This window comes from Rhinopithecus bieti, unplaced genomic scaffold, assembly GCF_001698545.2.
Source record: "Rhinopithecus bieti isolate Rb0 unplaced genomic scaffold, ASM169854v2 scaffold_12155, whole genome shotgun sequence".
NCBI lineage: Eukaryota > Metazoa > Chordata > Mammalia > Primates > Cercopithecidae > Rhinopithecus > Rhinopithecus bieti.
In genome coordinates this window covers 653,006-666,064 of record NW_016807423.1, presented here as the reverse complement: position 1 = coordinate 666,064, position 13,059 = coordinate 653,006, and the positions used below count along the sequence as shown (strand labels likewise).

Sequence of the window (13,059 nt, the reverse complement as noted above, 5' to 3'; positions counted from 1 at the left end):
AAAAAAAAAAAAAAAAAAAAAGGCAGGATCTCAGGCCCCACCCCGATTTACAAAATCAGAACCTGCATTTTAAAACGATCCGCAGGGCCGGGCGCGGTGGCTCAAGCCTGTAATCCCAGCACTTTGGGAGGCCGAGACGGGCGGATCACGAGGTCAGGAGATCGAGACCATCCTGGCTAACACGGTGAAACCCCGTCTCTACTAAAAATACAAAAAATTAGCCGGGCGAGGTGGCAGGCGCCTGTGGTCCCAGCTACTCGGGAGGCTGAGGCAGGAGAATGGCGTGAACACGGGAGGCGGAGCTTGCAGTGAGCTGAGATCCGGCCACTGCACTCCAGCCTGGGCGACAGAGCAAGACTCCGTCTCAAAAAAAAAAAAAAAAAAAAAAAACGATCCGCAGATAATTCATATGCACAGTCAGGCTTAAGGAGGATCTTGCTTGTAAGCCCAATGTGGACCTCTTCAGCTTCAATACTGGTTGCCCCTTTCTACTCCGTTAGTCTGAATTCTAGCCCCTGGGGTGTTGTGTGTGTGTCTAACTAAAATCCAGCCATCGTTTTAGACCCAGTTCTCTGCTCCAGGAAGACTTCCAAGCCTTCTGCAGCTCTCTGTTACCACTGTTCCTTAAACTCCCACATCTCTGACTGAAGCTGCTTAGACTTCATTCTGCAAACATGTATTGGGCGCCTGCTGTGTGCCTGGCTGGATTCAGTGCCAGGGTGGGGCGAAGGAGCTGAGGTCTCCGAGTGCTCTTTCAGGTCCAACTCCAGAACTGCCCAGCCCCACGCAATCCGGGGCCAGAGGTTATGTGCGCAGCACTCGAATATATCCACAGACGGTGCTGCGCGGCTTTTCTGAGTGTTACGGCACCCTCCTCCCGCCCGCGCCCCGCGCGGGCGGGGACCCACCGGTTTTGCTCCGCTTTAGCAGCGGCGAAGGGAGGACCCCCGCGAGCCGGTTCCCGGCGTCCGGTCGCCCAGCCCTTTTCAGGCTTGGGCCCGCATGGAGGGAACTGTGGAGTCCCAGACGCCTGACCTGCGGGATGTGGAGGGTAAGGTGGGCAGGAAGACCCCTGAAGGGCTGCTCCGTGGGCTGCGAGGCGAGTGTGAGCTGGGAACCTCTGGCGCCCTGCTGCTCCCAGGGACGCCTAGCACCGGCCACGACTTGGGGGACAAGATCATGGCGCTGAAGATGGAGCTGGTGAGTGCAGACTCCATGGGCCAAGGGGACGAGTCCCCAGTTTAGGGCCGGGAGGGACGAACTCATGCTCCCAGAGTTAAGCTGGAGAGGAGGTAGTTAAAACTCTCCACCTAACTGCTCAGAATCCCTCCCAGATCAATCCGTAAACGCTGGGGTGGAGATGGAGTGACATCCATTAATTGTCCCCCAAGAGTGAGTGGGGGTGTTGATGGGTCCTGAGGACTTCGGGTGGGAGCAGTGGGTTTTGGAAGTTATTCCTGCCAAATAATTGGGAGGAGAGAGATGCGGACTGGTAAGTACTGAGAACCCAACGCAGCACAAATTCCCCCCGCCCGTATGGGCCACCTATTCCTCCCCAGTCCCCGTTGTAAGGCAACCGGTTTTTTCTCCTTCTGCTAACCGGGAAAGGGTTTAGTTCCTGTGAGGCCCGCAGTGTTCAGCACAGAAAAGATGTGGGTAAAGGGGCCTATCTGCTGAAAACTACCTGGACCAGGGGCACTGAAAACCTTCTCCGTTTCCTCTACATCCCCCAGCCCTACTTAAAGTAATGGAAAGTTCCTAGACCCATAGCAGGAACAGAGAGTAATAGCACCATTGGTGCTGATTCCCTCACCTCAGACCCAGTCTCCTCCCACCCAATCTCCCAGGTAAACTGGATATTTGGATCTCATCTGTACATTCTTGGGGAGAAGAGGAAACAGCAACCTTCCCCTTTCTCTGTTGCTGCTGGTCTAGATTCAGAGCCAAAAGGGCAGCCAAGGCCCTGGCAGGTTCCTCAAGGCCCTGATTCCGGTGAAGTGGGTGATTTACACCTGCCGCTACTTTGCAGCCAGTTCTGGGGAACTGAGGAATTGCTATCGGCTTCCTGGCTTACAACCAGGAGCCCACAGTGAATATGTCAGCTAATAAGTCTTTCTGGACCCCCACTGTGTGCCCAGCCTGTGCCAAGCTGGTCTGTGAAGGAGCAGGGGAAGGAAGTCATGGGGGCTCTTAGACCAGCCAGGGCTCTAATGCCTGAGCTGAGAGACTGGGAAGAGAGTCTGGTGGGTGGAGCAGCCAGGAAAGGCCCTCTGGGAGAAGGACTTGAATGCCAAGTGTGCACTTGGCCTTGAAGGTTGGAGGTGAGTGCCAAATTCTCCAGAGCAAGGCTGTGACTGTCCCCACCTAAGCAAGGGTTTGCCTTTGTCTCGCTGTACAAACTTTAGCTCAAGGCCTAGTAAGAGCCTACCTAGACTGTCTAGTTGGTTTGAAAACTTTCACCCAGCACATGTGCCAGGCAGCTTGCTGAGCACTTTACTTGATACTCTCTTCATCTCCACAGTAACCCTGTTAAGTAAGTGATATTTTATAGATGAAGAAACTGAGGCACACGGTGGGCATGGTGGCTTACGCCTGTAATCCCAGCACTTTGGGAGGCTGAGGCAGACAGATCGCTTGAGCCCAGGAGTTTGAGACCAGCTTGGGCAACAAAGCAAGACTCTGTCTCTGCAAAAATTAGATGGGTGTTGTGGTGCATGCCTGTAGTCCCAGCTCCTCTGGAGGCAGAGGCAGGAGGATCACTTGAGCCCAGGAAGAGGAGGTTGCAGTGAGCTGAAATCGCACCACTGCACTCCAGCCTGGGTGACAGAGCTCAGAGCTCGACCCTGTCTCAAAAAAAGAGAGGGAAGGAGGGAAGGAAGGGAGGAAGGGAGGAAGGGAGGGAGGGAGGATAAAAGAAAAGAGAAAAGAAAACAGAGGCACAGGGAGTTTAATAACTGCCCAAGATCACACAAAAGCACGGCCATAATTTGAACCCAGATCATCTGACTGTACTTTGCATCTTTACCTTTGAGACCTGCTTTGTGCCAGATAGTCTAAACACATTTTATGTCATTGAAATGAGAAAACTGGTTATCATTTCTCCCATCTTACAGATAAAACGTGCTTGTGGATTCTGAACTCACATAGGGAGTCAGTGGAAGAGCCACGCCTAGTCTCTCTGGCTCACTTTTCTGCCTTGGTGGAAACGATCTGTAAACTTTAAGGGGCTGCATTTAACTTTTGATTTTGTCTCTCTGTATTCTTGACCCAGCTTGCCTGGGGCCTGAGGCTGCCCGAGAAAGGGCACAAGGGAGGGAGCCTTCTGGGGCCAGAACGAGGAGAGATCCCCATCCTATTTCTCTCCTTCCTTAGGCCAGGATGTTATTAATATTAATCTCTTCCTGTGCTCTGCCCTGCCTACTGGGTTGCACCCAGGAAGAACAAGCAGTGGGGCAAGGGGTTTCCCTTGGGGCTAATGAAGGCAGGACTGGTTCAAGCTCTCTAAGGACTGTTCTTCAATTGTTCCTCTCCCAGCTTTCCTTGCACAAAGCAGGAGGCCTACCCTTGAGGCCAAGGTCAGTCCTCCCTCTAGGCCTCATCCCTCCTGCTTTCTTCCTCTACCCACCATTCAAAGGTTGAGTGAACAAGCCAGACTGGGATATGTGGGAATGGGAAACAGTGGCAACCTCTTCTTAGTTCTCCCACCCAAAGAACTGTTGCTATGACAACCCACCTCCACAGAGGCAGTTTGAGAAAAGCTTTAGGCAAGGAAGAAGGCACGGGTTCAAGTCTTGGCTCTGCTTCTGAAACATTTCGTGGTCTTGAGCAGCACTCTATCTCTCTCCTGGCCTCAGTTTTCCTCCTCTTGGTGGAGGGAGTAGAGGGAGTTGGGGACTGTGGAACCAGATGATCGTAAGAAACTCTGTGGTAACAATATTCTGATAGTCCCTGCTCTAGGAGCTCCGACTAGGATTTCCAGGCTTTTACCCCAGGGCCTGATTTGGACTGAGCAATGAGGAAACCATACAGAACCCCAGTGCTGGGCAGAGAGTCTGATATGTAGATGTTAAGGAGAGGAGTAGGGAGCCTGAATCTCCTTGGAAGGAGAATTGGGTTTGGAGTTGCCTCTGAGGCTGCCTCTCTCCTGAGCTGTTTATCCTATACTCTATTTTCTTCAAGAGATGGTGTGAAAAGAGTGTTTCTTTTCTGGCAAGAAAGCCTTGCTTTCTTCTATTCTGGGAGTGATGCTGTCACAGTCAGGGAATCCCACTGTCACAGGATTATAAAATCTGCTCTCAGATTCATTTCCCAGCAATACAGTACACCCAGACCCCTGAATCCTGGGAACCATCAAAGGGGTCAAGGATAGTAAAGGCAAGAGAATCACAGAACTGAATGGGACCTCCTTAGCCCTAGGCCGAGCACCAGAAATGGATTGAGCAGGATCTGCTCTCAGGGAGCTCACAGTCTGGTTAGGGAAGGAGGGAGACAGAAGAACATTTCTAGTACAGGATGATAAGAGATGGTAGAACCCAGGAAGGGCCTCCTGGAAGAGTCTTGACGGTAGAGTGATGTGGTTGGGTTTGTGCTCTGGAAAGGCAACTTCAAATTGGAAGGAGGCACAGGCTGTTTCCTCTGCTTGACATGCTTCTCTCCACCTCTTTGTCTGGCTGAGTCCTTTTTTTTTTTTTTTGACACAGGGTTTCACTCCCATCTTCCAGGCTGGAATGCAGTGGCACAATGTCGGTTCACTGCAACCTCTGCCTTCCAAGCTCAAGCAATTCTCCTGCCTCAACCTCCTGAATAGCTGGGACTATGGGCATGTGCCACCACACCCAGCTAACTTTTGTATTTTTAGTAGAGATGGGATTTTGCCATGTTGGCCAGGCTACTTTCGAAGCCCTCACCTCAAGTGATTTCTGCCTCAGCCTCCCAAAGTACTGGGATTACAGGTGTGAGCCACTGTGCCCATCCTAGCTGAGTCCTTCTTAACCTTCAATTTTCGGCTCATGTCTCTTATCCTAGGAAGCATTTCCTGACCTGGTTAGGTTATGGCCCTCTAGGTGTCTACAGTCCTATGTGTAGCAGTTGTTTCCCCTAGCATTTGCCACACTGAACTTTTCATTTTAAAATTATTTATTTATTTGTTTGTTTGACATGGAGTTTCATTCTTGGCGCCCAGGCTGGAGTGCAATGGCGTGATCTCGGCTCACTGCAACCTCCGCCTCCTGGGTTCAAGTGAGTCTCCTGCCTCAGCCTCCCAAGTAGCTGGGATAACAGGCACCTGCCTAGCTAATTTTTGTATTTTTAGTAGAGATGGGGTTTCACCATGTTGGCCAGGCTGGTCTTGAATTCCTGACCTCAAGTGATCTGCCTGCCTCAGCCTCCCAAAGTGCTGGGATTACAGGTGTGAGCCACCCTGCCAGCCTTATTTATTTTTATGTTTATTATTATTATTTTTTTGAGACGGAGTCTTGCTCTGTCGCCCAGGCTGGAGTGCAGTGGCGTGATCTCGGCTCACTGCAAGCTCCACCTCCTAGGTTCATGCCATTCTCCTGCCTCAGCCTCCCGAGTAGCTGGGACTACAGGCGCCCGCCACCACACCTGGCTAATTTTTTGTGTTTTTAGTAGAGACAGGGTTTCACCGTGTTAGCCAGGATGATCTCGATCTCCTGACCTCGTGATCCGCCCACCTCAGCCTCCCAAAGTGCTGGGATTACAGGTGTGAGCCACCGCGCCCGGCCCTTATTTATTTTTTTAATAGAGACAGGATTTTCCTATGTTGCCCAGGCCAGTCTCAAACTCCTGACCTCAAGCAGTCCATTTGTGTCAGCCTCCCAAAGTACTGGGATTGCAGGCTGAGCCACAATGCCCAACCAACCACACTGAATTTTAAGTGCTAGCTTCATTGTCTTATCTTACCCTCTAGATTATGAACCCTCTGAAGGTAAGAAATGATGCCTTTTCTTTCTTCATCGAACATAGTGCCACGCCTATAAAAAACGATAAATATTGGTTCCATAACAGAATGGATTAATTCCATCTCGAGGAAGGGCAAGGAAGACTTCCTCTAGGAGGTGGCATTTGAGCTGGGGCTTGAAGAATGAATAAAATCAGTGGGAATTCTAGTTCAAGATACCAGATTGAGGGCCGGGCACGGTGGCTTATGCCTGTAATCCCAGCACTTTGGGAGGCTGAGGCAGGCAGATCACCTGAGGTCAGGAGTTTGAGACCAGCCTGACCAACATAGTGAAACCCCATATTAAAACTTCATACTAAAAATACAAAAATTAGCTGGGTGTGGTGGCACGCCTGTAATCCTAGCTACTTGGGAAGCTGAGGCAGGAAAATCGCTTGAACCCTGGAGGCAGAGGTTGAAGTGAGCCAAGATCGCGCCACTGCACTCCAGCCTAGACAACTGTGCAAAATTCTATCTTGAAAATAAATAAATAAATAAATAAAATAAATAAAAGGCACGAAGCCCTTATGACAATGAGAATAAGAGACAAGGTAATAGGAACAAAATTTTGGAAGCTGAAATGCAGAAGGAAGAGTGGTAACTAACTCAGACCTAAAAAATGCTCAGTCCCAAGCCAGCAGTGGAGAAAACTGAAAAGCAACACTTTTTTTCTTTTTGGGGGGGGGAGGGGATAGAGTTTTGCTCTTGTTGCCCAGGCTGGAGTGCAATGGCACTATCTTGGCTCACTGCAACCTCCACCTCCTAGGTTCAAGCAATACTCCTGCCTCAGCCTCCCGAGTAGCTGGAATTACAGGTATGTGACACCATGCCCAGCTAATTTTGTATTTTTCGTAGAGATGGGGTTTCTCCATGTTGGTCAGGCTGGTCTTGAACTCCCGACCTCAGGTGATCCATCTGCCTCAGCCTCCCAAAGTGCTGGGATTACAGACGTGAGCCACTGCACCCTGCCAAAGCAACACATTTGATACTGAAAAACCCTTAAAGGTCTTAGGGGTTGGAAGCACTAGGTATTTCTGGAACTGGGGGCACAACTGGGGCTGAAAACAAAAGGGCTTGTTGAATGTTTAAAAGTCATATTCTAAGATCCCCTCCCTAACTGTGCAACCAGGTGCCAGCTACTTCTTTGTCTAGCAGAAGACTGGAGATGTAAGTTTTGTTATTGTTGTTTTCTTTTCTTTTTTTCTTTTTCTTTCTTTCTTTCTTTTTTTTTTTTTTTTTTTTTTTTTTTTGAGATGGAGTCTCGCTCTGCTGCCCAGGCTAGAGTGCAGTGGCGCAATCTCAGCTCACTGCAGCCTCAGCCTCCTGAGTAGCTGGGATTACATGCACCCTCCACCACACAGCTAATTTTTGTATTTTTAGTAGAGGATGGGGTTTGCCAGTTGGCCAGACTGGCTTGAACTCTTCTGACCTCATATGTAATCCACCTTGCCTCAGCCTCCCAAAAGGTGCTGTGTGGTTACAGGCATGAGCCACCGCGTCTCAGCGTACTGTAGATATAAATTTTGGAAAGAAGAAGGAAGGGAGGGATGGAGGAAGGCAGAAAGGAAGGAAAGGAGGGAGAGGAAAACAGCAGGACAAAATGAGGAGCTTTGTTTAATGTATTTAGTTTGGTCATGGACTAGGACAGTCGTTTTCACTGTTCATATATTTGTCTCCAGGATGAAATAATTGAAGATAATCTCCTTTATCAGGTTATTAATAGTCTGTACAGTCTGTGATATCTCAGTTATTTATGTTCATCTCCCCTTATTGAGACTGCAAGCTTCTATTAAGCAGGGACAATTTCTCCATTATCTTGTAATTATTAGCAAATCCATGTACCAAATAGTCATTTGTTTAATTGAATTAGAGTTGTGATATTCTTACAAAAAACACAATTTCAGGTATAAAATTTTGTTGTATGCTTTTGCCATAGTGTTTAGAAAACCCTAAACTGTGTGGTTTTTTTCACTTAATACGACACAACAATAATCATTAATACAGAAGACCCCAAAATATGTGAGGATTTCTTCCCACCAGCACGCAAGCAATCAGGTCTGCAGCATATACCAGCTGGGTGTCTACTCATTTAATTTTAACTCTGTCTACCTGGAGACAGTGTCACATCGCACAGGTTGAGGACTCAGTCCCCAAGACTGTCCCCCTCTTCAGACACTAGTTGTTAAGTCTAGGCCTCCTGACCTTCTGACCGACCAGCTTCAACTTGGGGTTCCTATGACTCCCTCCTTGGGTTTGATTGATTTGCTGGAGTGGTTCACAGAACTCAAGGAAACACATTTACTGGTTTATTATAAGGATATTACAAAGGATATAGATGAAGAGATGCATGGGGCAAGGCATATGGGAAGCGGTACGGAACTTCTGTGCTCTCCCTGGGTGCACCACCCTCCAGAAACCTCCATCTGTTCAGCTACTTGGAAGCTCCCTGAATCCTGTCCTTGGGGACCTTTTTTTATTTTTAGAGACAAGGTCTGCTTCTGTTGCCCAAGCTGGAGTACAATGGCACAATCACGGCTCACTACAGCCTATACTTCTCTGGCTCAATCAATCCTCCCACTTCAGCCTCCTAAGTAGCTAGGACTACAGGTGTGCAATACCACACTCAGCTAATTTTTTTTTGTTTGTTTGTTTTTTGGTAGAGACAGTGTTTCCCTATGTTGCCCAGGCTGGTCTCGAACTCCTGGGATCAAGCGATCCTCCCACCTCAGTCCCCTAGAGTGTTGGGATTATAGGCTTAAGCCACTGTGCCTGGTCCTTTGGGCCTTTTAAAGAGACTTTATTGGTTGTCCACGATTGAAACATGGACAACCATATCAAAATGCAATTGGACAAAAAGAGTCTGATCTAAATCCAGCAAAGCCTGTCTGTTTAGATTCTTATTGGTCTCTCTCTGTGGCATTCCTTCCTCCAGGGTGTGAGTCAGGACCCTCTCTGGAATGGGGGTCTTATGACCCATAATCAGATTGGAGTTCTACTCTGGGAAGGTGAGAGGAGAGCAGGAGAAAGTCAGAAAGAGACTCTGTTTCCTGAAGCCTACTTCTGAGTGCCCCAGCATTATAACAAAAACTGTAACAATGGCTATGGGCCTCATGAGCCAGAAACTGAATGAAAACCTGAACACACACACACACACACACACACATCACATATAGTAAATAAGTCGACCATAGTAATATGTAGAGCCAAATAGCCTACCATTTATTGATTTATAGTATTATACTTGTCAGATGGTATGCTATTCATGTTAATATGTTCCTTCGATGTCTCGTGACATACCTTTAGAGAGTACCTCATATTATAATAAAGAAATAAAGGCTTAAAGAAATAAATTTTAGGCCAGGCATGGTGGCTCACACCTGTAATCCCAGCACTTTGGGAGGCCGAGGCAGGCGGATCACGAGGTCAGGAGATCGAGACTGTCCTGGCTAATACGGTGAAACCCCGTCTCTACGAAAAATACAAAAAATTAGCCGGGCGTGGCGGTGGGCGCCTGTAGTCCCAGCTACTCGGGAGGCTGAGGCAGGAGAATGGCATGAACCTGGGAGGCGGAGCTGGCAGTGAGCCAAGATCATGCCACTGTACTCCAGCCTGGGCAACAGAGCAAGACTCCGTCTCAAAAAATAAATAAATAAATAAATAAATGAATAAATACATTTTTATTTCATATGGCTCGTTAATGGCAAAACTGGAACTCAAATTTAGGTCCATTTAATTCCAGTGCCTAATTTTCTCAATGTACGAATATATATGTATATATCTTTTGAGACAGAGTCTTGTTCTGTTGCCTATGCTGGAGTGCAGTGGCGTGACCTTGGCTCACCACAACCTCTGTCTCCTGGGTTCAAGCGATTCTCCTGCCTCAGCCTCCTGAGTAGCTGTGATTTCAGGCGTGCACCACAATACCCTGCCAATTTTTGTATTTTTATCAGAGACAGCGTTTCACCGTGTTGGCCAGGCTGGTCTCAAATTCCTGACCTCAGGTGATACACCCGCCTCAACCTCCCAAAGTGTTGGGATTACAGGAGTGAGCTACCACGCCGGGCCTCAATGTACAAATATTAATACTTGGTTTTACTCTGATTTATCATAGATGTGAATAAAGCCGTTATTTCCTGAATAATTCAATAAACATTTTTCAAATACAAAAAACATTTATTGTGTGTGTGACCTGTGGGATCTGACCTGTATATGTAAATACACATACACCATACACACACAATGACGTTTTGGTCAATGTCAGACTACATATAACATATAAACATCCATGTAAATTTTTTTTTTTTTTGAGTCAGAGTCTCGCTCTGTCACCCAAGCTGGAGTACAATGGCGCCATCTCAGCTCACTGTAACCTCTGCCTCCCGGGTTCAAGTGATTCTCCTGCCTCAGCCTCCCAAGTAGCTGGGATTACAGGCGAGAGCCACCACGCCTGGCTAAATTTTTTTTTGTAATTTTTAGTAGAGACGGGGTATCAAAATCACCGTGTTAGCCAGGATGGTCTCAATCTCCTGACCTCTAGTGATCTGTCCTCCTCTGCTTCCCAAAGTGCTGGGATTACCATATAAACATTTTGATCAATGATAGACTACATATGTCAAATAAACATTTATCGTGTGTGTATATATGCACATATATGTATAAAACATTTATTGTGTATGTATATAAGTGCATACACATATATATACACATATTTATATGATGTTTCGGTCAATAATGAACAGCATATACCATAGTGATTTCATAAGATTATAATGCAGCATATATACAAATATGATATATGGCACTTGATATTGGCATAGCGTATCAAGTAGGGATTGATAGTAATTGTGCTGGGACATTTTGTTTTCCAGATTTTAAAAAGTATATAAATTTTTAAAAATATCTAGTTTGTGCATTTACACTCTCATGTTTGCACAGCAGTAAAACCTCCTAATGGTGCATTTCTCTAAGCATATCCCCGTTGTTAAGTGACGAATAACTTTATATATATATATAATAGAACAGAAGGTCTGTAGATTAAAAGACACTCAGCATAGTTGAAGACAAGAGGGACTAAATAAAAATATACTAAATACGGCCAGGCACAATGGCTTACGCCTGTAATCACAGCACTTTGGGAGGCTGAGGTGAGGAGTTTGAGCCCAGGAGTTTGAGGCTACACTGAGCTATGATAACGCCACTGCACTCCAGCCTGGACAACATAGAGAGACTTTGTCTCTACAAAAACTTTTAAAAGTACTAAATATCATGAAATACCTCTCCAAGCCTTTATCCCTACTTGGCTCCTACGATACTGGCAGCCTTGCTTACATTAATTATACTCTCTAGAGTGGTATAATATGGGGAATATGATTAACTCAAGAGAAAATAAAAAAAGATACAGATTTTAGACCTACAATTAAACAGCCCAATCAGATCATCCTGTAGTGAGGCTCAGATTTGGCAAGCTTCATACATACACGGTTTCTAGTCATTGCAGAGATCCACTCTGAAGTGTGAGCAGCAGTTAAAGATCATAGACATCTGGCCGGGCGCGGTGGCTCAAGCCTGTAATCCCAGCACTTTGGGAGGCCGAGACGGGTGGATCAAGAGGTCAGGAGATCGAGACCATCCTGGCTAATACGGTGAAACCCCGTCTCTACTAAAAAATACAAAAAACTAGCCGGGCGAGGTGGCAGGCGCCTGTAGTCCCAGCTACTCGGGAGGCTGAGGCAGGAGAAGGGCGTGAACCCGGGGGGCGGAGCTTGCAGTGAGCTGAGATCTGGCCACTGCACTCCAGCCTGGGTGACAGAACGAGACTCCGTCTCAAAAAAAAAAAAAAAAAAAAAAAAAAAAAAAAAAAAAGATCATAGACATCTGACTCTCTATATAGACCTAAATAAATAGGAAAAAGCAACTTGAGGCCAGGCATGGTGGCTCAGGCCTATAATCCCAATACTTTGGAAGGCCGAGGTGGACTGATCACTTGAGGTCAGGAGTTTGAGACCAGCCTGACCAACATGGTGAAACCCCATCTCTACTGAAAATACAAAAATTAGCTGGTCGTGGCAGTGAGCACCTGTAATCCCAGCTATTCGGGAGGTTGAGGCACGAGAATTGCTTGAACCCGGGAGGTAGAGGTTGCAGTGAGCCGAGATCCTGCCACTGCACTCCAGCCTGGGTGACAGAATGAGACTCTGTCTCAAAAAGAAAAAAAAAAAAAGGAAAAGAAAAAGCAACTTGAATGAAATGGAGATAATACAGAGCGATATGAACTTGTAAAAATCATTAAGCATATCCTTAAAGAGATAAAAGATCATATTGTAGCCATGAACAAAAACAAGAAGCTGTAAAAAAGGAAAACATTCAGATAAGTAGAAACAACACTTCGAAATAAACACATCATGGTGGGGAAAAGAAAAAAGAAAAATTGAAGAGTTGATAATAGGCCGGGTGTTGTGGCTCATTCCTGTAATCCCAGCACTTGGGAGGCCGAGGTGGCGGATCACCTGAGGTCAGGAGTTCGATAGCAGCCTGACCAACATGGTGAAACCCCATCTCTACTAAAAATACAAAAATCAGCCAGATGTGGTGGCAGACACCTGTAATTCCAGTTACTTGGGAGCTTGAGTCATGAGAATAGCTTGAACCTGGGAGGCAGAGGCTGCAGTGAGCCAAGATATGCACCATTGCACTCCAGTCTGGGCGACAAGAGTGAGACTCTGTCTCAAAAAAAAAAAAAAAAAAAAAGGAGTTGATGAAGTTGAAATATTTCAGAAACTAGAGCAAATACAGAAAGAGATGTGGCCGGGAGCGGTGGCTCATGCCTGTAATTCCAGCACTTTGCGAGGCTGAGGCGGGTGGATCACGAGGTCAGGAGATTGAGATCATCCTGGCTAACATGGTGAAACCCCGTCTCTACTAAAAATACAAAAAATTAGCTGGGCGTGATGGCCGGTGCCTGTAGTCCCAGCTACTTGGGAGGCTGAGGCAGGAGAATGGCGTGAAACCTGGGAGGCAGAGCTTGCAGTGAGCCAAGATAGCACCACTGCACTCTAGCCTGGGCAACAGAGCGAAACTCTGTCTCAAAAAAAAAAAAAAAA

The 13,059-nt window shown here is 47.0% G+C and overlaps 1 protein-coding gene across 1 annotated transcript in view; it reads left to right on the top strand.

Moving 5' to 3' along the window:
* The first annotated feature begins 747 nt into the window (after positions 1-747).
* The window catches only part of LURAP1 (leucine rich adaptor protein 1), a 17,509-nt gene continuing 5,197 nt past the window's right edge, over positions 748-13,059 (top strand). The window contains exon 1 of the mRNA XM_017881746.1: positions 748-1,200. Within this exon, the coding sequence (XP_017737235.1) occupies positions 1,003-1,200 (198 nt within the window). The 5' untranslated portion in view covers positions 748-1,002. The remainder of the gene's footprint in view (positions 1,201-13,059) is intronic.